Source organism: Cervus canadensis, chromosome 10 (genome assembly GCF_019320065.1).
Source record: "Cervus canadensis isolate Bull #8, Minnesota chromosome 10, ASM1932006v1, whole genome shotgun sequence".
Taxonomy (NCBI): Eukaryota; Metazoa; Chordata; class Mammalia; order Artiodactyla; family Cervidae; genus Cervus; species Cervus canadensis.
The window spans coordinates 52,018,147-52,045,398 of NC_057395.1; the positions used below are offsets into that span (position 1 = coordinate 52,018,147).

Genomic DNA, 27,252 nt, shown 5'->3' on the forward strand with positions numbered 1-27,252 from the left:
CAGCCTGAGCCTGAACAGAGCTAAGCACAGCCTAAGCCTGGCAGGCGGGCCACCCAGTCAGTAGTGTTGCAACCCATGGTCTCATCAGTTTCTAAATGCCCATCTGAATGACTGAATCAGACCAGCCTTACCCAGGGTGCTTGAATCCCCCACTGGCTTCAAGGTTCCGTGAACTGCTGCAGGCTGACAACACGGTGTCCCCTCCCAGCCCCACCTCCTCCCCCCATTACCTGACATCTGTACACTCAGAGACACTGTAATCCTCAGGTCCCGGGGAGATGCCTGGCTAGTCCTCACTGGAGGCAGCAGGATATGGTGATATTGGACAATTTACTTCTCCAGGTCAGCCTTCCTTTCATCTTCTGCGAAATGGGGGCTCTTTTTTGAGATTTGAGTGGAATAATGACTGTGAAGTACCTGGCCTACGGCAGGACCCAACTCCTTGACAAGTCCATCCTCCCCTAGCCATTTGTCCCCAACCAGAAATTACGAATGTGTCAGGCTTAAGAGGCCACAGTCCTCAGCCACTGAGCCATCCTAACTCTCCAACTGGGCGAATCATGGCAAGGACACGCACTCCACTGGAAGAGTATGACAAAACCTTCTAGAAAGCAATTTGGCAACTTTTTCAGAGCTTCAAATGTATTTAGATCCTATAATTCCACTTCTGGAAATCTAGTTTAACTGAGTATACTAAATATGAAAAAGACTTTATGAATAAAGATGTCCACAGAAGCAGTATTTAAATTGAAGCAATAACTGCAAATCCAAAAATGAGAGATTGAAGCAAACGATCCATCTACTCGATGATATATTACAGAGGAAAGGAGAAAACTGTGTGGCATTCTGAACAAAGTGTGGCAGAAGCATTTCCATGGGTTAAGTGGGGAAAAAAAGGCTATGAAGTTCTGTGACATACAGTATGATCTTAACTATGTAAAAAATAAAAACCTCCAAGTATACGAAATCTAGCAAGAAAATACATCAAAATGTACTTGTCATGGGTGGATTTTCCTATTCCTCCTCTCTCCCTCTGTATTTTTAATACTGAGTACACATCACATTGTCACACTGTACTTTTTAATGGGAAAAACTATGTCCTTTGATGAATAAGAAAGGTCCCTGGGAAAGGTACCTAGAATAGTGAGGGATCCCAGAGCCCAGACCAGGCTCTTCTCTGGGCTCCTCCACACACAGTGGATGGTAGAGGATCTTCCACACCCTCAGATGAGAGACTAGACCATGCGACCGTTCCTCCACTGCACAAGGGAGGCGTGACCTGGGGTCCCTGTGCGGAGTCAAGCGAGAGTGGATGATAAAGGCACTGGAGAAGTATCTGATCTCGGAAGGAGAAGCTAGGACCTCTTAGCCCCAGCCTTCTTTTCTGCTGCTTCTGTTGCCCTGCCTATTAGTCCCCCCTCAACAAACCTCCACTGGTGGGTCTTGTATGCCAGTTTTTGACTTGGAAAAAATACAGCCATCACGAGCACATCCTGGGACGGTCCTGCAGCCATCCCCAAGTCTAGCTTCATTCAGCAGGCCGCGTGCCTTCTCCCTGCTGCTTCCAGTGAATGAAGCAGGGCAACCAGAAGATGGGGAGAGGGAAGGCCTGCGGTGAACCTCACCGTCTAAGACATCAAGTCCTTGTGAGATACAAGAAAGGCCTGGGAAGTGGTATGGTCATGCTGAGATAATCTTTGGAGTCACTGATGTCCTTTTCAACACTGCTTTCCTCCCTCCCCTGGCTGGACCCAAGCTGAGGACAAACTCAAATGGATGACTGTCAGTCACAACAGGAAGGTGGCCCATGGCAGCTGAAAAGCAGTGCCGGCAAGGAAATTCAGAAGCCAGAAGTCTCTTTTACATAATAAACTAGCAGAACAGAGTGTGCCTGAAGAAGGTCAAAACATGCGCCCAGCACTTTGTGAGAGTGCTGGAGACACCAGCGTAATGACTGCTGTAACCACTGGGTCCCTTGCCAGGACACGGCTGACATTTCCCACAGGCTCCTCCATACTCCCTCCAGCTTTGGCACTGGCCCTCCTTGTAGGACATCTCAGGACAACCCATAGGTCTGCCTGCTTCTGCCCAGGGGGCAGGGACAAGAAAAAGACGACCCTTTCTTCCATAGCGAGAACACTGGCTTTGCATTCTTCTCCATCTCCCATGAGAGAAGGTGCACCTTCCCCGGGCAGCCCATGGCTGAAACCTCCCTGGAAGAGAGCAAGGGTGGGGGTGGGGTTTCCTACAGCCTTGAGTAGGAAGGGCTCAGATCACAGGGTCTGAGGTATCGCAGCAGCAGGCCCTCCCGAACAATGAATGGTTTGGACCCCAGCCCAGGGGCCCCTTGGCATTCCTCCTAGCAGGTGCCACACCTCCGCTCCCTGACTGCCTGGTTCTCGGCTTCAGTCACGGCTTGCCTTGTCCGTTTCAATTGGAACACTGACTTCTGACCACAGCAGAGCCCTCCAAGTAGGCGAATCCATCCCTCTGAGCACAGTGAAGACGGGTGACATGGTTGGCCTGCAGGTGAGGTGCCATCGGCAGTGCACTCCCGTCTCCCACCTGCCCGATGAGCTCACCACTTGCCCCACAGCAGAGCAGCAGGACCAGCGCTCAGCCCCTCTTCTCCAGCCTCACAGCCCAGAGCCTTTCTACTACGAGCCTCCGTTTAGTGCTTTCCGAGCAGGCTCCGTCAGTGGCTCTAACAGCCCACATTTGAGATGTCTCCTGGGGGGAAGGTGCCCAGGAAGGTGATGGCAAATTCTTCTCTTTTTTATGTTAGCTCTAGAACTAAGTTCCCTCAGCACATCCGACTTCCTTATTTCTCTATAATGATCGTAAGAGCAATCATTTGGTCAGCACTGATTATGTACGAGGCATGTTCTATGACAGATAAATGTAGGCCACTTTCATAGGTAACAACTTAGTAAGGCTGTCAACTCTCTTACACTGCTTTCCACTCACTGGACACACATGTTTTACTTCTATTGCCTCCTCTCACTCAACCACCATACTACGTAGGAGCTGTTGTGGCCCCAGTTTCAGAGACAAGGAAATGAAAGTTCAGATAGAAGATGTGCATGGCTAATAAGTGGCGGAGAAAAGGGTTGAACCTAGGTCTGTCTCACTCCAAAGCTCCTGCTTTTATTACATGTAAAATCCCTCCCTAGAAAGACAAGAAGAGCTTAAGTAGAGTTTAAAACCCACTTAATCCCTTCACCTATAAACAGATGCACTCAGAAAAGGCTTGGCTGAAGTACCTCTGCATGGGTCTGGGGTCCAGAGCACAAAGGGGATATGGTGCCAATCAGGCAGTGAGCAGCCTTCTGGCAGGTTTCTTTGCCAGCCAAGCAGTGGTCTGGTCTGTCCAAGCAAGCCGAGGAACCAAACTGCTCCCACTAAGGCCATCAGCGGGCTGGAGAACAAAAGCTGGGGAAAGCAGAGGTGGGAGCAGGCAGTCATGGGGCTGGGGACAGAACGGGCTCACACAGCCAACTCCCTCCCCTAGGCCTCAGCTCACAGACTGGGAACAGCCGGGTGAGTAGACGATTACCCTTCATCCTAAAGGTATGGCCTTCCTCCTACAGTCAAAATGTCACTTCTTTGATGAGATGATAATGAAAAGTAAATGGGAATGGTTTAATTCAGCACTTTTACCGTAGCCATTTACATTATCCAAACCTCTTCTTCCTTCCTAACAAATGGGCAAGCTATTTGCCCTCTGGGGTCAGCTGTGAGGGGTGAGGATTTCCAGCAGTGGGGCATGGAGGGAGCTCTCTCCCTTATAGTTATCTTTCTCTCTATAACTCATCTGGAGTCAAAGCTTAACTGGGAACTTTCTATGTTTTCAAAACGGAGATTTAAGAATAAGGGCAGGCAGGGTGGTGGTGGAGGTGGAAGGGTAGCTTTCCATGGCCATGCCTTTGCCCCAAGGGCAGCCAGATGGTCGCAAAGGTATCCTCAGCACCTTTCAACCTGCTCAGGCCTAAAGGTGGATTTTTGAAGTCCAGGGACCTAGAAATCTGAAACACAAGAGTCCTTGCTCTGTGCTGCTAAGGTGAGCGGGGAACACTGAGCCACAGTCCTCACAATACTTTACAGACACATCTATCCATGAAAAAGGCTCTCCTTACAGATGTGGGATTTTAGTCTCAAGAGGGTCCATATCAAGTTGTAGAAGGTTAAATGGTTGGTAAAGGGTGGTTGTTGTTCAGTTGCTCAGTTGTGTCCAACTCTTTGCGACCCCATGGACAGCAGCACGCCAGGCTTCCCTGTCCTCCACCATTCCCAGAGTTTGATCAAACTCATGTCCATCGAGTTGGTGAGGCCATCCAACCATCTCATCCTGTTGTCCCCTTCTCCTCCTCCCTTTAATCTTTCCCAGCATCAGGGTCTTTTCCAATGAGTTAGCTCTTCCATCAGGTGGCTCAAGTGTTGGAGCTTCAGTTTCAGCATCAGTCCTTGCAATGAATACTCAGAGTTGATTTCCTTCAAGGTTGACTGGTTTGATCTTCTTGCTGTCTAAGGGACTCTCAAGAGTCTTCTCCAGCACCACAGTTCGAAGGCATCAATTCTTCGGTGCTCAGTCTTTATTAAGACGTGACTCCTGGAAAATCACAGCTTTGACTATATGGACCTTTGTAGGCAAAGTAATGTCTCTGCATTTTAATATGCTGTCTAGGTTTGCAATTGTATTTCTTCCAAGGGACAAGTGTCTTTTAATTTCATGGCTGCAGTCACTGTCCACAGTGATTCTGGAGCCCAAGAAAATAAAGTCTGTCACTGCTTTCATTTTTTCTCCATCTACTTACCATGAAGTGATGGGACCGGATGCTGTGATCTTCATTTTTTGAATGTTGAGTTTTAAGCCAGCTTTTTCACTCTTCTCTTTCACTTTCATCAAGAGGCTCTTTAGTTCCTCTTCGCTTTCTGCCAGAAGGGTGGTGTCATCTGCCTATCTAAGGTTATTGATATTTCTTCTGGCAATTTTGATTCTAGCTTGTGCTTCATTCATCCAGCCCAGCATTTCGCATGATGTACTCTGCATATAGTTAATAAGCAGGGTGACAATATACAGCCTTGACATACTCCTTTCTGATTTCTGAACCAGTGTGTTGTTACATGCCCAGTCCTAATTGTTTTTTCTTGACCTGCATACAGGCTTTGCAGGAGGCAGGTAAGGTGGTCTCGTATTCCCATCTTTTTAAGAATTTTTCACAGTTGGTTGTGATCTACATAGTCAAAGGCTTAATGTAGTCAATGAAGCAGAAATAGATGTTTTTTCTGGAATTCTCTAGCTTTTTCTATGATCCAATAGATGTTGGCAATTTGATCTCTGGTTCCTCTGCCTTTTCTAAATCCATCTGCAAGTTCTCGGTTCACGTACTATTGAAGCCTAGCCTGAAGGATTGTGAGCACTCTGCTAGCATGTGAAGTGAGTGCGATTGTGCAGTAGTTTGAGCATTCTTTGGCATTGCCCTTCTTTGGGATTGGAAAGAAAACTGACCTTTTCCAGTTCTGTGGCCAATGCTGAGCTTTCCAAAACTTGCTGGCATATTGAGTGTAGCACTTTAACAGAATCACCTTTTAGGATTTGAAATAAAATCCAAAAAGATGTAAAGGGTTGACTGGGATTCAAATTGAAACTCTGGTTCTCTCTATTCCTCTCTGCCTCTCATGTATTGATCAGAAAATAGCCACCTGATTGGCATACTCAAATTGTGGTGTCACTGGGTGGGAAGCCAAGAATTCACCCAACGTCCTAGCTGGTGGTCTTGAGACTGCAGTTAATGATGCTTGCGAAAAAACTAGACATCGTGCAAGGCCTGATATACAAAGCTTCCTTTTGTTCAGGCAAAGGACCATGTAGGAGTTATCCCCATTTTATGGATGAGCACATCGAGGCTCAGGTTATTCATTTCCAACATATCATTCTGGGGAAGCTCAGAGGCAATGTAATCTCAGGGTCAGAGAGGGCTAGCCTCTCGTTCTAAGCAGGATTAGCTTCAAAATGAGTTATTTTCATTTGTTTTATATATTAGACAGCTGGCTTTTCATTAAAGATATCAACATGCCAGCCCTGGCTGGGGCAGGGGGGAGTGGGGAGGGGGATTATAGGGAACTGTCAGCGGCTCAGGGACTACTGTCTAATCGGTCAGAGGGACTGAGGCCAGGGAGCCAAGCTTTCTGGCGTATCACTTCTCTAAGGCTCGGCTAAGCCAATACTGGTGTTCAGCGTAGGGCAAAACCAGGGACGGCTGTGCTGTGGACACCTCACAGCTCAGTATACGAGGTCCTATCGTCAGGGTAAAAGAAAATGGAGCAGACACTACAAATGGGAAAATGATGTCTCCAGGTATCCAGAAAGGGCACGGTGTCAAGGAAAGGGAAAGTGCAGAGAGCACAGAAGCTTCCCCAGCAGGAGCTTCACAGCAGCTTCAGACAACCTGGGGCTGTGGTCTGAGTCCTGCCCAGGGGACCAAACGAGGCAGAAGCCCAGGAGCAGGTCCCCACCATGGCAGGAGCACCATTCAAGGAGCACAGGTTACAGAATGGCACAGTCAGTGCTCTGTCCAGGGCCTGGGTTTTAGAGTAGGAAGATTTAAAGCTTACACCCCAGCTCAGTCAAGCCTCAGTTTTCTCAGCTTACAATGTGGAAACGTCTATTTTGCAGGTGTGAAGCCCAGTGATGGGCTCAGTGAGACACACAGGAGATACCTGATCAAGCTTCAAAGACATCCCCCAAACCAACACCTCTTATCCACTCAGGCAAAAACTCCAGACAAGATGAACTGGCTTCGTGTCAGTCTTCTCTGGAGGCGACAGCGTCCATCCTGCTTTGAGGATCCATCTTCCTTTGGGCCTCAAGAACTGTGGGTCTGGTTGCACCGCTCCCTTCCCTGCCCCTTGCTGTCAGCTCAGATGGCGCACGCCTCCTCCGGGAAGTATTCCCAGGGGCCCAGCCACCTCAGGGACTCTTTTCTGTTCTCTGGTGAGCAGGCACAGGATGACCAGAGACCCACCCCCCGCAACTAACCATGCTCCACATCTTCTCATCACCCCCTAACAACAAGCTTCCTGGGGGACAGGGACAGTGCTTCCCTGGAGTCTCTCAGGTTGCCAAGTGCAGAAGGAGCTGGAATACTGTGTGATTGATAGGAACTGGGAGTTAGCACATGGCAATAAAAAATTAATTTACGAACTTCATGGAATCATTCATTCAACACGACAGGAGCTTAACATAAAAATACGGCTTTGAAACCCCTGCCTTCGGTTGAGTTCCAACTGAACAGCCAACAAGCCAGGTGCAAAGACGGACACTCACCCCACCCCAGGAGGCTGGCCACCTCTCCAGACTCCAGTGGCTGCAAAGGGACAAGTTGGGGTTTTGCTAGTGCTGTTTTTCTCTCATGCTACACTGTGTTCCCCCAGCCTGGTACCCCCACACCCTTAGAACCAAGGGAGAGAAATGGGCACACGGGGAGGAAGGGTTTTCCTGACACAACAACAGCCTATCAGTGACGGAACCAGGAGGCTCCTCTACGACTACCCCTCTTACTGACTTCGCCACAGAACACCAGCTCTCACGGGGAAGAAGACAGTCCACAGTCTGCACACCAGTCTGCTTCAACTGAGAGGGAGCTTGAAACCTGGCTCTGGCTAGCTGGAGCAGCCTGGCTTCAGAGAATGTCCCCAGTCTAAGTCAGTCACGGTAAAAAGTTAATGAGTAGGACTGGAAGACTTGGATTTGGCCTCAACTCTGCAGACTTCCCAGATCTTAAAGTCCCACTGTAGCCTCCTTACAGGCCCAGCCATTTGCCAAAAAATGTCCAACAAGTCCCCTTAGCTGACAAGTGGCTCAAGAGGCAGTGGATTCATACCTAGCGCCTCCCAATCTCCACGCTGGGAGGACATGGACTGTGGAAACAGGCGGTGGGACAGGGCAGCCCCGTGAGGAACTGAGCAGCAGCCCCTGTGCAGCCAGAGGTCTTCGCTTTGCCTGAGAAACCATCCCTCCCATTTTCACATCCTCCTCACCTACTGATGCACATCCAGTGCAAGTGCCCCGTGAGTTCTCTGAAAGGCAGGCTGCCACCCAGGCTGGGACAGCACAGACACGACCGGAGGAAATGTACCCCCATGCGGCGGTCTATCGAGACGCTGACCCGCCTGGTGGCGAGAGCACAGGCGGGGAACCTGGCTCCCAGCCTCATCAAGCTCCCCCTACTCTTCTCTCGGGACCCAGTTTCTCCATGCGCCGAGGGGCTTGGGACCAGCGGTCCTTCTAACCTCGAGGATGGGCAGAAACCCTCCTGAAGGCACAGGACACGTCTCAATGTGTGTGAGTCACATGAGTTTTTCCAGGGAAATATCCTCAACATTCAGAGTCTGAGGAGTCCGGGACCCAAGGAGTACTGAGAACCAAGATGAGCTTTATAGGCCCCATCTCCAGTGAGGAAACCTTCCAGCTAGAAGGCAGCATGGGGGTGTCTCAGGCAAAGGAGGATGGGGCACTGTGCCCTGGGGGTCAGGGTAGGAGGGTGACTCCAGCTCCTGCACCGGGGCCCTTCCACACAGAGCAGTGGGATGTGAGGCCCGTCTCCTACAGGCTTACAAGTGGAACCCAAGATGCCCTTAAAGTGGACAAATGTCACTAAGAGGAGGTGGGCTCTATGCATGTCAGCTGAGCCCAAGCTGGGCCCCATGCAGCACAACAAGGGCACATGCTCTCACGGCAGCAAGTGGCAGGCCCCGTATACAGCAGGGCACAGCTACGGAGAGACAGGGAGTAAGCAGAGCTTAAAACCAGGATGGTGTGTGCATGCAAACACAAGGCAGCTTTATCTCAAGAACGTCCCAAGTTCAGTCAGGGCAGCCACCAGTACCACGCCAACTGCAGCAGGAGGGGCCCGTGAGGCTCCTAGATAGAGGAGGCTCGGTCCCATCACAGCAGTGACTGTGGTGTCACACCGCTGACCTGCTCAGTACTGTCTTACACCTTCTCATTCCCTCAAGTATGCTGCTAGTATCTAAAAGTTTGCCAAATGCATGAAAAGAAGAACCACCGGGCAAGATCTAAGATTCTGTGGTTTGGAGGTCTCTGGGGATCTGTGTGCTGAGTCACCCACCTGGGTCTGAGGACGCAGATCCAATTAAACCTGGTCTTTTTGGCCTGGAGAAGTCACTGGGCTGTCAGGGTCTGGGGGTTGGGGATTTTCCTAAACCAGCTCAGGTGGTGAACAGGTCCAGGTGGAACTCATTCAAGACAAACTAAAGGGGAACTTTTTGTTTGCAGAAACAGCCCTGGTAATTGGCAGTCAGCTAGGGAGATACCCTAATTCCGCCCCCCTCAACTTATTAAATAAGTGTGAGGATGAAATGAAAGCTGCCGACAGCCTCAATTGGCCCCTAAAGAGACTGGGGTTCAGCTGTGGCTGCTGTGATTAGCAGAGAAAGGGCTCAGGGGAGAGGGTGGGCTCCCAGCAGAGTTCTCCTCGCCTCTTGGGCCCTTAGCCAGGAGGAAGATGTCCAAGGAGCTGTCAGAGCTAAAGGGGAGAGGAGGCTCCACCATATGGGGATGGAACAATTTGTGGTTGTGAACGGCACAGCTCCAACAAGGTCATACCCAGAGTGGTCTGGGCCAAAGGAGACCGTGTGGACTCTGGTTACAGCAAGAAGTCTGAAGCCCAGTGTGTCGAGGGGAACTCACGAGGGGCACTTGCTAAAGGCTTGGCACTCTCTCAGGGAAAAGAAGGGCACTGCAAATTGTTAGTGAGAAATGAAGCAAAAACGAATGATTAGCCTAAGAGATTTGGCAAAACCAAACAGAACGAGGAACTATACAGAGGCAGCCACCACTTACTGAACTCCTGCTGTGAGCGAGGAACTGCACTGGGCACTTTATGTTTCTTGTGCATTTAGTCCTCCCAACAGTACACAGTAAGCGTCAGTATTAAACGGGCATCATTTAGTGGATAAGGAAATGGGGGCCCAGAGAAGTTAGGTGACTTGCCCAAAGCACTCCACTGACGAGAGGCAGAGCTGTGATTCAAACCTAGGTGTATGAGCACATCAGATTCAAAAGCAAGAACGGGAGCACAGGGTCTCTACTCGCAGGGCAGGCCTCGTACCTTCTGAAGACAGGCACTTCTGGGTGCAGCATCCCATCTCCCTCTCTATCGCTGCTCAGACTCGTCTGTCAAAACCCGAGCACCGCCCACCACTGCCACCTCTTCTGCAGGATGAAGTTCACTCTCCTTAGACCAACATCCAAGGCTCTTGGCAAACTGGCATTACTTTCCTCTCCAACTGGAGCCTCTGCGTGGACCAGCCCAAAGATCTGCCCCCTCCACAGATCCCCAGTGTTCCGTCTTTGCTCACACTCCTGTTCAGAAGACTTTGTCTGCTCTCCTTTCTCCGCTCTCCTTTCTCCAAGGGCCATCTGAAGTCACACATCCTCCTGCTGCTACTACTTCTTCAACAAAAAGCCAGCACATGGTCCTCCGAGTTCCTGGGAGCACTGAGACACCACTGTGTTGACAGATCTTTGGAAGCCCGATGGAAAAGGGCATGGATGCCCGAGCTGTAGCCTGGAGCTGGCGGGCACTAGCCATGTGCCCTGTGGGAGCAGGGTGGACACAGTACCTAGGGAAGCCACCCATGTGAGGATTTAACAAGACAGTAAATTGGGAGGGGATGAATCTGGCAAACAGCCTGTGCTCAGTAAGTTTAGGTGAGAGGAGGCGCTCCCTGGCACCTCCCCCACCACGCCTGACAGATGATAAAGGTTCCAGGCTGCAGCAGGCCTGATGCTATACAGAAACAAACAAAGTGCATACAAGACCACCAGCAAGCTGCAAAATCTCTTCTTAAGCATTTGCTAAACAAATGCAAAAAAGGACCCAGGCTCTCTTGGGTTCCAGAAAGAAGATCTGTGGAAGGCAGGTGGGGCCATTCTCCACCCCAAGGCCTATACAGAGTTCAAACCAAGGTGTGACAGGATGGCCGAAGGGCTGAACTTAAGGGAAGGGCTACCCCTCTGCTTCTGGTATTTGCGCTTAGAAACCTGAAGGCAACAGACTACAGACCTTCTCTCCTCACCTCCTTCCTCAGTATTCCTTTCCTTAACCCTCAATACAAAGTATTTCCCAATTTACAAATCGGGTGGCTCTCAAAATCAATTTCATAGCCAACAATCATGATTCCGATGTGTAACTGTTTAAAAAAAACCAAAAGTGATGCCAGAGCTAGAAAGATGCTCTTTGTCAGAACAACCGGCCTACCCAGGGGACAGACACTGGACAAGTTTTCACCTCTAAAAAGCAAAAGTAAATACAAAAACAAAATGCAATGTTCTTCAGACATAATTACAGCAGAGTGAAAATGCAAATAAAGACCCAGAAGAGCTAGACCCATCAGTCAACTAATCAGAAGCTGATTACAAAGAGGAAGAACACAATACAGCAAGACTCAGCCATCAAATAAGGGCTGTGAAGGCGGCCCTGGGTCTATGGAGGTCACCTTGAGCCCAAGAAGCTATTTCATTTTCAGTGTTTTTTTTGGTGGGGGCTGGAGAGGGAGACAAGAATCTGCATACATTCTGAGATACTTCTCTGTTACTCTATTATGCATGCCAAGAGCTGGTATGAGAGAACAGCAGGACTCAACAGCTGTGGAGTACCTACTGTATGCCCAGCACCCCTAGGCTAGTTTTACATGAACTTTTCAATTTACTCCTCCTGAAAAACCTGTGGGCAAGTGCTGGCAACCTCACTTTTTAAGTGAGGACTCCCAGGCTCCGATATCTAATTTTCATCTCCACAGCCCATGCCAGGCACACAGCAGGTGCTTAATACATGCGTGTGGAACAAGTAAGTAAAATTTCCTAGTCTGGTTCGAAGCTGTGTCGAAGATACCATTCAAGAGACAGAAGCCCGTCTCCAATCCCATCACTTCTCCCTTTCCTGTGCCTGCTGGCTCTCAACTTCCCCTTCCTCTTCTAAGAGCGACCTTCTGTCCCACCACAGTGGCCTCACAGGATCTGTTATTCCCCTGAAGGACTCTCGCTCACTGTTACTAAGGCGTTAGAAGCCCATTTTCCCAGGGTCTGGGAAGCCTAAGAAGTTGTTACTTTCTTCCCCCCAGCCCACAGAAGGCCACAGGGCCTCACCTCAGTCTCAAGACACACACACAAGGAAGAAACTATGCAAGACTCTGGAGTCCCCTTCCTAGGACCACACCCGACGTGGAGCTTGGAACAGGCCGGGGCTGAGGCAGGAGGGGAAGAGGGCTGGGCCGAGGGGTCCTTCCATACTACTAGTTTTCCGGATGAGGCATCCAGGACCCCCTGTGTGTGACCTGTCCAAAGCCCCACGCTAGTCAGTATATTACATGGAGCCCGGATTAGAACCCGGCAGCCCCTCCTAGTTCTCAGGCCTTCATCCAAGCTTCCTGCAGGGCCATGGCAGCGGCGGGCAGGCGGGCGGGCGGGGAGGAGCAGCGAGGTGTCACAGCATAGATTCTGGATCTGTTAAGTAGAAAACTTCTTACCCCCAACACTCTCAGTTCCTTCCACTGAACTCTACCCGGGCCGTGCAGAATGAGGCTGCGGATTCTGAAGACACACCTGGGTCTGCCTATGCTGTTACTACTGTAACGGCATTTCATCTCATCTCAATAAAATTCTAAGAGTAGGTGGGAAACTGGAGTTCTGGGGACTGCTGTCTTCCTGCTATAGGACTTCCAAACACTGGGCTGGATTGATGTGCTTCCGAGGGCTCTCTGTGATACACCAAGCCCCGAGATGCTCAGGGTGGGGGTAGGGAGGATGACCTCTGGATCACGTCAGTGGTGACATCTGGATTTCAGGTTAGGCAACTGGCCTAAACTCCCAAGCAAATTTTTTTTTTTTTTGCGGGGGGAAGGTAAAAGTCACCCTGTTGTTTGGTCTTGGGTGTGGTATATTCACACTCATTTCTGCTGTCCCATGCAAACCAACGATTCCATCCAAACATTCATCACATCCAAGCCTGCAATCTGGTTACTAACAACAAATGAGTCTTTGGTTGTGACTTCCAGCTCTCCTTACGTCTGGTACAAGGCTGGGCTGGACTGGACAGGCCAAGCATTCTGCCAAGATCTGACAGCCCTCCCCTCTTTCTGCCCATGCCTTAGCTCTGCCCTAGACTGGAACTCTCCGGGAGGACATGTCTTAGACATGTCTGAAAAAAGCAGAAAGGAAAAACACAAAAGGGTGCTGTACACGATATTTAAGAGCTTCCTTTTTGCAAATCAATGGAAGTAAACACAGAATGAGTCAACTGGCTCACATCATCTGTGACTCTTCCATTGGAACAGAAGGTTAATACCCAAATCCAACATGATATACCATATACCCCGCCTGTTTTCCACTACTTCTCCAGGCCCAGTTCTCAGAATGACGAAAAGTCAAGGTTATCTACCATTCATAAGATTACCTGCCCAGGCCCCACATCTGGCTCCTGTGTGCAGTCTGGGAAAACAGAAGCATTTTCATCTTCCTCATTATGCCCTAAGGTGTGCCTGGGTGGCTCTAATCCATTCCTCCCGAGTCCCCAGACATCACTTTCTTTTACAAAGAAACAAAATACAGAATTCTGACATGTGTACGATGCAGGCTGAGTTATAGCTTTCCCCTGGCACCTCTAACTGAAAGCGAAATTCCTTTAAAGTTAGGAAATTCATTGCAGTATTTTATGGTATTGATTTATTTTAAACTCAGCTGGCAGTTTTAAGGCCTGCCATGCCTCTGAATCCTAGAAATGCTGGAGGAGGTCTCCATTTCCTTTGATTCTGTAAAATCACAGAAGACTCACTAGCGGAAATGAAAAGAGGGGCTGAGAGCTTATATGTTACTGCCCTAATTTATCAAGATAAACCTTGGGCATTCTCTCCAGGCCCTGGTCTCGAATGCCCCTCCAGTTGGGGATTTCACTACAACAGTCCTCTCTCCCCTCACCAGCCAAGTTCCTATACTCAACAAGGCCACTGTATGCCAGGGCGAGTTTCAGACAAACCCTGAGATGTGATCACCTCACTTACCACCTGGCTTACAAAGCGCCCCTAAACCTACCTTCAAGAACCAGCCCAAAGCACCACCTTCTCCAGCAAGTTTTCCCTCCACTCTCTGCAGGCTTCCTCTATTTCTCCCCAGCCATGCCTACTACAATTAAGTGTTCTCAAGTCCGTGGCTAACTTGGGAGTCTTAGAGGATAACACTGGGGTTTGCGCTATCAAGACCATTGCTAGGCAAGTGTCTGCCATAAGAGGGCTCTTGCTCACCAATCTGACTTGGCCTCAGAATCACTCAACACAGGGCTGCAGACAGCTGTATCAACAACAGGGACGAAATCATGGAAGCCCTCCACTCCGGTCAGTAAATGAGCTGGACGATGGGTCAGGGAGAAACCCAGCAACCCCTGCCACTTAGCTTTAGATCCTCATCAACCTTTAGCTAAGCTCACTTAGAATGGGCTTCCTCCAGGCTCCGGGGATCAGAGACAACAGGCTGCCTGTGAGTCACGTCAGAGCCTTTCCTTGTCCTGGTGTGTAGATCGCCCCATCAGCACCCCCGTGGTGCCAGTGCTTTCCTGCTGCCCCAACCTGGGGCGTGCTTTGGGTCCCCTGCTTTCCAATTTTAACCTCTGTCTGCTTGTGTGGCTTCTGCCTACCGTTGCCTGGCCCCTGGTTACATGGGCGCCTCACCATCCCAGTCTTGCCTCGCCTACCCATGTTTGAGGCTGTGTCAGTGTGACGTAAGAGGAATCAACACGCAGGTGATCTCACCCGAAGGAGAAGGTGGCCCTGCTGCAGAGCGCTGTGCCAAGACTGTCAGACTACGAAGGACGCCCACGGGCAGCACTGACATTAATACCTGGGGGCCTCTCGTGTGGCGCTAACAGGAGGGGGACCCAGCATCTGCCTCAAAATATAAACGCATTAAAGCTGCTTTTAAAGAGGCTCTAGGAGGCAGGATCGAACAGTGGAATTTCCAATCAGGTTTCAAATCCTGACTCTCAGAACTGTAGTGAATTCTCAGCTTCCTCATCTGCAGAATGATGGCAGAGAACAGAAGAGTTGCCCAGATGATGTGATAAATGAGATACTGTACGTAAAGTGCTTAATTCAGGGCTGGAGATAAAAGGATGGGGCCTCTGCCCTGCACAAGTCAGAAGGTCCCTGAAAAACAGGTTTTATAATCAGGAGCTGCTATTGCTGGGGGAGTATCTGTGTCCCTGGGGTAAGAGGAAATGGGAGTTGAAAGGACCTCAACCATCAGGAGCTTGGCTCACAGCTGGAGGATTATAAGAGCTATTTTGATTTGCCCAAAGAGATGCTGCCTAGCCTAGGAGGAGCCAAGGATGCCAGGGAGGAGGAGAATGTGAGCAACAACAGCCCTGGGGCAGGCCTGTCCCCTCATGGATGCTTTGATGTCCTGCAGAGCTTCCAGGGACAGATTATCCTTGGGGGCAACCAATCCCGTTATGTAACAGACAGCTCAGCTTCCTCATGCTGATACAGCAGGAGCAACAGACAGAGAGGGCAACAGCGGGGGCAAAAGCTGGCACCCAGGGAGCAGCCTGGCCTTACTACTACCAGTCTTCCCCAACTGAAACTCCCAGGAAACACCAGTAGAGAGACCCAGAAGCAAGGGACAGCCTGCGCACTGCATACTGGCGGTACCTGGAGCTACCGGGTCTTCAGTGAACACCGAGCTTTGCGTTCCTGGGGAAAAGAAGCAAACCCAACACCCCTCTGCCCTCACAGCTCTGCAAAGTCTGGTGAGGCAGGGCAGACCAAGACTGGGGCCTCCACTGATAGACAGGGACGCAGAAGATCAGCGGTTCCAGTTCTGCTTGGATCTAAGGTTAACAGTCACTGTCTAAATACCCTTGCCTCCATCTCTCTACTTTAACTAAAGCTTCCATTCTTTCCAAGGACCTAATCATCTACTTCAACTTCCCGGTGGCTCAGATGTTAACGCGTCTGCCTACAATTCGAGAGACCCAGGTTCGATCCCTGGGTCGGGAAGATCCCCTGGAGAAGGAAATGGCAACCCACTCCAGTATTCTTGCCTGCAGAATCCCATGGACGGAGGAGCGTGGTAGGCTACAGTCCATGGGGTCGCAAAGAGTCGGTCACGACTGAGCAACTTTCTCTTTCAATCATCTACTTCAGGGTGAGGTTGGCACTTTCCTCTTCTATTCCTCCCATCTTCTCTCAGGGCTGTTCAAGATTCTCCCAGACACTAAAAGGGACGAGCCTCTGGGGTATGAGAATCAAACTTCCGACCTTGGCCTCTTCAGTGGTTGCACTGACGGAGAAACCTTCCTTGCTCACTGTCCTCTGGGCTGCCCAGCTGTTTACCGGCACACTCCAAACTTTCTCAGAGTAGAAGAAACCACCTCCCAACTGGAAACTGACTAAGTGCCAGGCACCTCAGGACCAGGTTACTCATCTCCGGATGTGTGGTGCTGGGGAGGCAGAAGTGCAATCTACATGATGCTCAGTTTGTTGAATTTTGAAAACATTTGAGATTTATACACAATTCCATGAGGCAATACACATTGGCTAAAGCTATGGATTTAGACCTAGGTTCAAATCTAGGCGGAGAAGGAAATGGCAACCCACTCCAGTATTCTTGCCAGGAAAATCCCATGGACTAAGGATCCTGGTAGGCTACAGTCCATGGGGTCGCAAAGAGTCAGACACAACTGAGTGACTTCACTTCACTTCAAATCTAGGCTTTGACCTTTACAAGCTCTGTGGGCTTCAAGAAGTTACTTGAAAAGAAGTAAATGAAATAATGGTCATAAAGCACCTAGCCCAGGGATGGTCATTAATTATCATCATCTTTGGCACTGTTACCCTCCATCAGAGCCTGAGCCTTCTAGACTCAGGAAGCGACGCTCTGAGTGGAGGTCTCACACCCCCAGAAGCTAAGTCTCGTCCACGGTCTCCTCCTGCCTCTTCCCACAGCGAGGGCAGTCCTGTGAGAGAAAGGCCTGTCAATTCCTGGGTTAGTTCTGATGGCTGGGTCAGGAAGTTGCTCTCGGGTGCAGTGTGGACACTAATCTAGTCTTGGGTTCTCAACCACGCACTTAAAAGCTTTTAAAAGCTTACAGCCCCACTCCTACCCTCGGACTCTGTTTTGAAGACTCTGTCATTTAAAATAAACCACGTTAAATACCACCCCCCCATTTTAAAGTATTTAGTCTTATTTTTTATGAACTTGATACCTATAAGGTGACACAATTTGGGTTTAATTACAGCCAAGAGGAAGCAAATAATCTGAATGGGTTTCTACAGCTTCAGTGTAAGCACGTGCTGCTGCCTGTGAGATGAGCAGAAAAAGCTTTTGAATCTCCAGCTAAGGGGCTCAACTAGAGCACCGTGTTAAAAAACCTCAAATTCATAAAACAGAAACGAAACCTGAAGCCCAGGTCAAGCGGCCAACCGGATACCCAGCATGGTGGCCCAGAGCCACATCTTAGGACTTCAGGCCAGTGAAAAATCCATCATTTATTATTTCAACATTATTCTTCTCAGGTGGCACTAGTGGTAAAGAACCCACCTGCCAATGCCCAAGATGTCAGAGACCCAGGTTCAATCCCCGGGTGGGGATGATCCCCTGGAGGAGGAAATGGGCAATCCGTCCCAGTATTCTTGCCTGGAGAATCCCATGGACAGAGGAGCCTGGCGGACTATAGTCCACGGGGTTACAAAGAGTAGGACATGACTGAAAAGACTTAGCATGCGCACACATTACTTTAAGAAATTAGGCTCAATTTCTTTCTGTTGTGGAGCAGCTACCAAGATAGCATATGGTACAAAGAACATTTTCTATGACCCCCTCAGATCTACCAACATCTGAGTTCCTTCTTCAGGCCTGAACTGCCCACTCCACATTACATCATTCAAGGCTCTGGCTTCAAAAGGCCCTAGTAACTGAGGTCTGTGTATCAGACAGCAAACGGCCGTGAATGCAGAGTCCCTTATCCCTCAACATGCTCCCTGGCAACATGTGGGCGGTAGCACCTGGGACATTAGTTTGGCTGGCTTCCTGCTTTGGGTAAGGCTTTTGGCTGGCTGCTAAGGACCATTAGGCATTATTAAATATCTTCAAAAAGTGACAAATAAGGGAGTAGTAGGACCCATCATTGAATAACCTTAAAAAAAATTTTTTTTTTAATTAAAAAATAGATATATTTTTCTGGAACAAGCTATTGGACAGAGTTGCCTTGACTATAGCTTTGCTTCAAAAAAGAAAGCTATTTATTTGGTAATCCTCAGAAGCAAGGCAACTAAAGACCACTGTCTTCAGAGACAAGACAAGGCTTCCACCTCAAGCCCAAGTTTGTATATAAAACTCTACCGTTTAGTATTTCATTTAGACAGTTTATACAAGGCACTTTCACAGCCTCTTGCAATTCCCCCAACAGCCTCACTCAGATAAATGTGATTTCACAGACAATAAAACCCACAGAGGTAAAATGACTTGCCTGAGGTCACACAGCCTAAAAAGCACCAATGGGACTCAATTCTAGACAGTCCACGAGGCAACACTCCTCTAAGAGGAATCCCGTGTTTCCAACCCAAAGTGCATTTCCATTCAAGGTTTGCAAAAAACTAAAACCATTTAGCCCCAATTTAAACATTACTCTGAAATCTACAGTCCTAGATGGCTGAGGCATTCTTTCATCATGCTGATACTGGGGACAACTGGGTTTCCTTTATGCAGCTAGAATGTGATCCATGACCACAGGTTTGGTAAGAAAGCTGGCCAGCAATCAGGTCACACAAGTTCTGCCCATTCATTTGGGACTTTTGAATAATTCCTTCTAGGTCCCTCCTACTTCTCAGCTCCCCATCATGGTTAACAGGAAGAGGCACCAAAATGTGGTCTGCTGCTTGGCAATACACGAAGACAAAACTTTGTCAGTTATCTCTTTTTCACTTTCATTCTCCTATAAGTGTATGGTGAAGTTTTCCAGAAGTTATGTGATGAGTGATGTAGCACCAGGGTACACAGTGGAAGCAAATGAGAATTCATTTGACTATCAAAGCAGATGCTAATTTGCAAAAATATAAAACAATGCCACCCTACTGACTAAACATGGGCTTTCCCCAGTGGCTCAGCGATAAAGAATCCGCCTGTAATGCAGGAGATGCGGGTTCAATCCCTGGGTTGGGAAGATCCTCTGAAGAAAGAAATGGCAACCCACTCCAGTATTCTCGCCTGGAAAATCCCATGAACAGAGGAGCCTGGTGGGCTACAGTCCATGGGGTCACCAAAGTTGGACAGAATTTAGCAACTGAACAACTCACTAAATATGTTTTTGGAAAGTTTTCATAAATTATGTATGATAGCATGTAGCTAAATTATTCATTTAAAAGAAACATTTAAAACATCCTTGACCATCTCCACAGTTGTACCTCTAGACCATTCTCTCCCCTGAACTTCAGACTCCTCCACCTGCCTACTCAACTTCTGTACTTGGTTTCTGAACAGGCATTCCAAACATTCAGATGACCAAGACCTAAATTCCTCCAGTCAAACCTGTTCTTCCCCATCTCATTTGATCCTCTCTATCCTTCCAATGGTTTAGAAAGCCAAGAAATTGGAGTCATCCTTAATTCCTTTCTCTCACATCTTTTGTTCAATCTAGCATGAAATCCTATCGGTTGACTTCAAAATTCACCCCAAATCCAATCATTATCTTCCCTGCTCTGCTGTTCAAAGCCATCTTTATCTCTCACCTGGGTTATTAGAGTAACCTCCCATCATATCCCCTCACTTGCCCCCTCCAGTTTACTTTTAGCACAGTAGTTACAGTGATCCTTTCAAAAGATCAGATATCACACAGCTGAAAACACATCAATGACCTTTCATCTTACTGAAGATAAAAGGCCTCTTCTGTTGTTCAGTTGCTCAGTCGTGTCTGAGTCTTTGTGACCCCACAGACTGCAACAAACCAGGCTTCCCTGTCCTGGAGCTTGCTCAAACTCATATCCATTGAGTCAGTGATGCCATCCAACCATTTCATCCTCTGTTGTCCACTTCTCTTCTTGCCTTCAATCTTTCCCAGCATCAAGGTCTTTTCTAATGATTTGGCTCTTTGCATCAGGTGGCCAAAGAATTGAAGCTTCAGCATCAATCCTTCCAGTGAATATTCATGGTTGATTTCTTTAGGATTGACTGGTTTGATCTCCTTGCAGTCCAAGGACTCTCAGTTGACTCCTAATTACCTCTCTAGCTTCTTTTCCTATACTCACCTCCCTGTTCACTCTGTCTAGCCTTCAAGCTGTTATAATGGTTATTGCCTCTGAGATTTTCTTCCTCCAGAAATCCCAGTGCCTCACTCCCTCAACTCCTTCTAACCTTTGATCAAAAGTCACCGTCTTTAAGGAGACCCACCCCAATCTCTTCTACTTGGAAGTACACCCCCATCCCTCACCTCTCTGCATTCTAATTTCCCTTATCCTAGTCTACACCACCTCCACCTCCACCCTGCCCTGCCAACCCATAGCTAACAGTTATGTTTGTTCATCTCTCCAGGAAATATAAATTCTACAGTTCCAAGAATTTGTTGGTTTTGTTCACTAATGTATCTTTTGTGTCTGAAATAGTCCCTGGCAAATAGTTTCTTAATAAATATGAATGAATATATGGAACTAGTTTCTCCATCTATATATAAAGCTTGATTGGCAGAAAGGGGAGTTTGGACTCCACAGATCTTTCCAGCCTAAGTCTCTGATTCTCTAACCAGCCAGATACTTATTTATACCACAAGTGATTTGAACCTTTGGCACAACAAGGTTCAGCTCCTGGTCACAAAGACTTGGGCCCTGGACCCGGCCCAAATTCTAAGTGTTCAGCTAGAACAGAGCAGGTCAGGCACCACTGACCAACCACTGTCTATTAGCTGTCATAGTCCGGGACATTTGGCCATAACTATGTTCCCCATCTTTTCTCAAGTTCACTTATTTCTCCTACCTGAAACAACACTCTCATTCAGCTTTAACTTTGCCCTGCAACACGGCACAGATCTCGGGGGGGGGGGGGAGGGGTCCCAAATGGGAGCCACAATTTCAACTAGTTAGGACAACCCCATAACCCTAACCCAAATCCAGGTCCCTCTTCCAATGATGACGTTCTTCGTAGCCCAGGGCAAACTTGAATTCTAAGAGGTTTTTGAAAAGTGGAAAAGATGAGATGGGAACTGCCAGCATGAAATACAATTAAAATACTGTCCAGCCAACTCTTTTTAGGCTTGAACATGGTACGACCCCAAACCGAGCTTTAAGAAGGCTGTTCTCCTCCTGGGTAGTAGGACAGAGTGGCCTGGCACTTGGAAGATAATAAATGCTTGTGGGATGGAAGAATTAAACCTGGAGTGACTCATTTGAGACGCTCACTGACTCAGCATTAACCAACTCCAACCAGAAATGTAAGGGTGACAAAGGGAAAGAAGGGACTAAGAACCCACCCAGGTAAGGGAGAGTTCTGTGTCCCAGGTGCCGAGGCTCCTTGCTCATGACCACAGGGATCAGCTTCTACCTATCAGCTCCTCTCAAGGCTTCAGAAAAATCTAAGACTAGCTTATTTTCAGCTTGCCATCTTGATACTAAGAAAAAACAGGCTGGGGAGGAGGGGGCATGAGTAAGATACTGCTGTTGCTGTTTAGTCGCTAAGTAGTGTCTGACGCTTTTTGCAACCCCCCATGGACTGTAACCCACCAGGCTCTTCTGTCCATGGGCTTTCCCAGGCAGGAATACTGGAGTGGGTTGCCATTTCCTTCTCCAAGGGGATCTTCCCAACCCAGGGTTCAAACCTGCATCTCCTGCATTGGCAGGTGGGCTCTGTACCGCTGAGACACCAAGGAGGCCCCTATCCTTAAATTAGTAGGATCCTGGGTAAATGACTTAACCTTTTGCAGGGCTGCAAGGATGAAACAAAATGGTACATGTGAAAATACCTAGCATTCAAGGTGATCAATGTCCTTTTCTTTTCCCTTTAAGGAAAATAAATCAAATCTGACCAATACAGTAGCCAGCAAGTGTATCAATCTCCCTGTATCTTATTATTTCCACAATGGCCAGCTGCCTTGCTAATTGTGCCCCAAAGATCCAGGGCATTTCTCTACCCTCAGTGCTATCCATTTAGGTTCAACATCTTCTTACTAGTATGAATCAAACAACTGGTCCAACTGGTCCTCTAAACTCCAGTTCAAATCAGCATGCACTTGCTGAAGTTCTTAATGCACTGTTCTGCTCCAGCTTACAGATGGCTCCCAAATGCCTACTAAGTCAAGGTCAGATTCCAGGGTCCCATATTTCATCTTATTTCTAACCTTTTTTCCTTTGCTCACATCTCAGACTCCGGTCCAGCTGCACTACCACTGTGTTCCTGGTATACACTTTCATACACTTTTACCTCAGCTCCATTCATGGTCTTGCAGGTCGCTGTCCTCCTCAACTACTACCTGTCTTCATCTTTCACTACCCCAAACTGCTACGCTGCCTCTGGCTTCAGCTCCCTTGCAGAGACTAGGCCTTTTACCCGAATGCTCCCCTCTGCTTCCAGTTTCCTACTCTTGTCTCTGGGCACCATTGTCTGGAAGGTCAATTTCCTTACATTGTAAAGCAACTATGACAAATAATGATTTAATGATTCTCTCCTTGACTAACGTGCAGAAGTCCCAAGGATGGCACATGTTTCTGATTTTGCTTATCATTCTTCCAAAGCCTAACACAGTACTTGACAAATTAAAGTCTGCCACCAATCTGTTAAATAAGCAAAGATTTCTCTATAAGAATTCACTCACCCACTGTTTATAGTATCTAAAATGGAGAAACCATTTGCTCTCTGAAGTGGGAGAATAATTACATTATGGCACCTATAACGGAATATCAATTACCTTCCAGTAGTCATGTATGGATGTGAGAGCTGGACTAAAAGAAAGCTGAGTGCTGAAGGATTGATGCTTTTGAACTGTGGTATTGAAGAAGACTCTTGAGAGTCCCTTAGATTGCAAGGATATCAAACCAGTCAATCCTAAAGGAAATCAGTCCTGAATATTCATTGGAAGGACTGAAGCTGAAGCTCCAATACTTTGGCCACCTGATATGAAGAACTGACTCACTGGAAAAGACCCTGACGCTGGGAAAGACTGATGGCAGGAGAAGAGGATGAGATGGTTGGATGGCATAACTGATTAGATGGACATGAGTTTGAGCAAGCTCCGGGATTTGGTGATGGATAGGGAAGCCTGGTGTGCTGCAGTCCATGGTGTTGCAAAGAGTCAGACACGACTGACTGAACTGAACTGATGCTTTCAAGGTATGATATGGGGAAATGTTCAGGTTAGAACTGAATGGAAGAACAGGAAACAAAACCTAAAACAGCATGATCTAAACTGCACAGAATTGGATATGTATACAGGAAGGATACAAATTGGGGACAGTGTTTATTCTGAAAAAATTTGTCTGTACTTTTGCACATTTTCTACAGTAAGCATTTATTGAGAAAAAGTGTTTCTAAAAATCTTAAAAGAGACTCAGTTCAAATGCAGTGTCCACTCAAAACTTCTCTAGACTTTCTAATTCTTACTCAAATAATGCCATGCCTCCTCATCGAGACTTGGGAGGAATCTGTGGTAACGAGCACTTTATTTCTCTTCCACCCTGCATATCCCCCCAACTCCATTCCCCATCTCCCCTCCCATCCTCCGGGGCCAACTCTGAGGAATCCAGCAGTCCAGGAAGAGTACATGCAGAGCAAAAAGAGGTACACTCACCTAGTTGAAAAACACCCAAGATGCTTTGCCCTGAATTTTAAGCAGCACATGTGACCTGGTCCATTCTGGTTTCAAGTTCAAAGGCATCAGGCCGGTCCTGTGGGTTAGCAGCTAACATATCTTTCAAGAGCTGCTTGATCCCCTCAGACATGGAAGTCCTGCGTTTCTGGGGGATGTGCAACTCCATCTTTGGGTTTTCTAGCAGCGCCTCACCAACAGGGACGATCTCAGTCCCCTGTTTGATATAGGTCCCCAGGAGCTCCTTCTTGGTCTCAGAGTCAATGAAAGTGATTCTTTCTATCATTGCCCAGATGATAATACCCAGGGCAAAGATGTCAGCCTTGGCTGTGTAGTGTCCCTCCCAGACTTCAGGGGCCATGTAGAAGTCTGAGCCACAGGCTGAGGACAGCCAGTATTTATTCACATTCACATTTTTGTTGTCTGGATTGCCCTCTTTACCTCGGGGGGCCAGACCAGCACAGACCTTGCTTAGTCCAAAGTCTGCCACCTTGAGGATGGGGGTGCCAGACCGCTCTGTGATGAGGATGTTGTCTGGCTTTAGGTCCCTGTGCACGATGTGGTTTTTGTGCAGGAAGGCAATGGCGCTTGTGAGCTGCAGCATGAAGCTCTTGTTGGTGGCTGGGTCCGGCCTCCGGGATAGGACATACTGATTCAGGTCTCCACCTTCACAGAACTCCATGACAAACCAGAGATAGCAGGGTTCCTCAGCATAACCCAGGATCCTTTCTCCTAAATCAAGGGAAGACCAGAAAGAGCCTGAGTGAGATGGACGCAGTCACACCACTTACAGACTACAGAGATGTGGCGCATGAGAGTAGGAATCACAGTGCTGACAACTGCTCCGATCTAAGAGGACCAGCAAAACTGGCACGGGGCTAACTACACAAGAACACCCAACTCTACTCACACAGGGGAGTCAAGGGATAACATGGAAGGGAACCCTGGCTTACTGCTGGTTAGCCAGGAGGAGTTCACCCTGCCCAGTTTCCACTTCTGCTTCTTTGCCTGTCAATGGCCATGTGTGAGACAGAGTACCAATACAGGCACCTGACATTCATTTAACACTTACCAGCACCATAGGAGGAAAAAAACAGCCCCATCTAATGAAATGAACCCAAGGCTCATGGAGACTTAAGTGTTCACAGACTCAAATCTATGACTGCAGAGCCACTGTGTTTCATTATACTATGTCCAAATAGGTAGCATACCTCCCAGGGCTGCTGCTGCGACAAGTGAAAACACGTGGGAAGACTGTCAAATGTCTGTCACCCCACGCAGGGCCAAAGACCTTCCCTCCATCCCTCCCTGCTTTGTACAGGATTCTCGTCATCGACGTATCTAGAATGGCACTACAATTTTATTTCAGACATCTTTCACTCAGTGTGTTTCTGGTAGCCCCCCACACGCCAAGCACCAGTTAAGATACGTGATAGGCACATCTCTATGAAGTTTAGTTTGAAGAAGAGAACAGGTCTTTAAAACAGCAAGCATCCTAAGTTGTGCATTGGCATCAAGGTCAAATTTTATGAACAGTGAAGAGTGAGCAGGAGTCACCAGACCTAAAAAAGTCTAAAGGAGCAGGACTTGAGTGACCCTAAGAGACAGGCAGTAAATCAGCAGGGAACAGCCAGAAGGGAACTCTAGGCTGAGATGGGATGGATAATGAAGCCCAGGAATAAAAGGACCAGAGAGGTGTAAATAGGAAGTCTGAAGTGGATATAAGATATAATCAAGTTGTGTGCTTAAAATTCTAGCTCTGCCTTCTCCAGAAAGTCTTCCTTTTGAAGCACAGAAACTGCAGGAAAGCTGGTGACTGGCAACCAAACAAATCCCAATATCCTTTATAAAGCAATAACAGTTTACTGAAACCTTAGCAAGAAGCTATCTGATGACTGCAAGCGCCCAAACAGCTTGGGCCTAAGTAGGCAGGTGTCTCCTTCTCCTGATGAGGAGGCTGGGCCTGCCATGGGTGGTCACACGGCTCTTTCATGACAAGTCCTCTGACCCCTCACACGGTGTCTTCTTCATTCTACCAAAATTGAAGGCTACACCCCGTCAACAAGTCTCTGCCAGAAGGTTCCTTTTACCATTTACTTTATTACAAGGAGAACAGGTGATTCAGATGAGACTCCACTAAGCCCCCAAATCACCAAGGCACGCAGTCTACAAAAAGCTAGTGGTTTGGGAGTTCTAGGTTGATGCAAGACGATGACTAGATGGACACAGCAAAAGCTTTAGGTTTTTGACCATCATCTGACAGACCGCATTGCCCCTGTAATTATATAATTTGTTTATATTGCTCACAATCAAAAGCAATACAGGTAGAACCAGTTTAGGGCAGATGGGATTTTTTTTTTTTTTTTTTTAAAAACCAGTTGTTTCCCATCTCCTAATCCTCTTTCTAGGTCATCAGCTCTAGCGGGTTGAGGCTCTATCTAAAAAGACTGCAAAATAAAGCTATGATCTGAGCCCCAATCAATCTAGACTTCAGAGTAAAGATCCATAAAAAGGAGACCACGAAATGTTTGCTGATGGTAGAGCCAGAAAGGAAACTATTAAAAAGCCATCAGATTCCTTCAGCAAAGGCCACATCAGAAAACAGTGAGACTTCTGGTGGGGTAACAGAGGGTGGGGATGATTATTTTATATACAAAGTTGGTAACTATGGCAACTGAAGTAAAAAGAAAACAACTCTGCAAAAATGACTACATAACTGTTAAGTTCAGGTTATGAGAATCCAGGGAAAGAAAAAAAAAAAAAGGTGAAAAAGTGCCCTCAGTCAGTGAGTGGGTGGGTGGGTGGGTGGGTAGAAACACCCAAGACTGAGGGACTTGTTCTGGAGAATAGCTAAGGTCAGGAGACACCTAAGGAGGGGGCTGTCTGTTAAGATGACAGTGCTGGACAGGAAGCAGACTCATCATCAGTGAGCATGACGGAATGGAAAGTGGGGGGACACAGCGACTTGTCCCAGGGACAAAAAGCACTTCTCTGCACAGGCAAGGGCCTTGGGCTTATTTTATGAGAAGCTGCAGCATGTGTTTTCATGCAGGAATCCAGCTGCCCACAAAAAATTGGAGAGGCATGTCAGAATTCTGGTCCTCTCCTTCAAGGCAGACTGCCTCCCTGAGCCTCTTTTCAGAGACCTCACATCACAGCAAGATGGAGGGAGGGCAGAGGACGCACTGGGTGCATTTCTGTCGGGAAGCCAGCAGCAGAAGAGTAATAGAGGGTCGGAAGTCAGGTCCAGGTTTAGACCCCAACTCTGCTCCCTGGTTTACTGGGTGACTTTGAGACCGAGTATGATGGGAGGTTAGCTAGAACGTGGGGTGAGTCCCTGAACCGCTCAGCCTCCATCTTCTCATCCGTTAGATGAGAAGGACACACCACATAT

The 27,252-nt window shown here is 48.1% G+C and overlaps 1 protein-coding gene across 1 annotated transcript in view; it reads right to left on the reverse strand.

Annotated features, from left to right (window-relative positions):
* Positions 1-27,252, reverse strand: part of STK35 (serine/threonine kinase 35) — a 42,959-nt gene that overhangs the window by 5,378 nt on the left and 10,329 nt on the right. The window contains exon 3 of the mRNA XM_043479005.1: positions 23,841-24,590. Coding sequence (XP_043334940.1) covers positions 23,878-24,590 — 713 coding nt within the window. The 3' untranslated portion in view covers positions 23,841-23,877. The remainder of the gene's footprint in view (positions 1-23,840; positions 24,591-27,252) is intronic.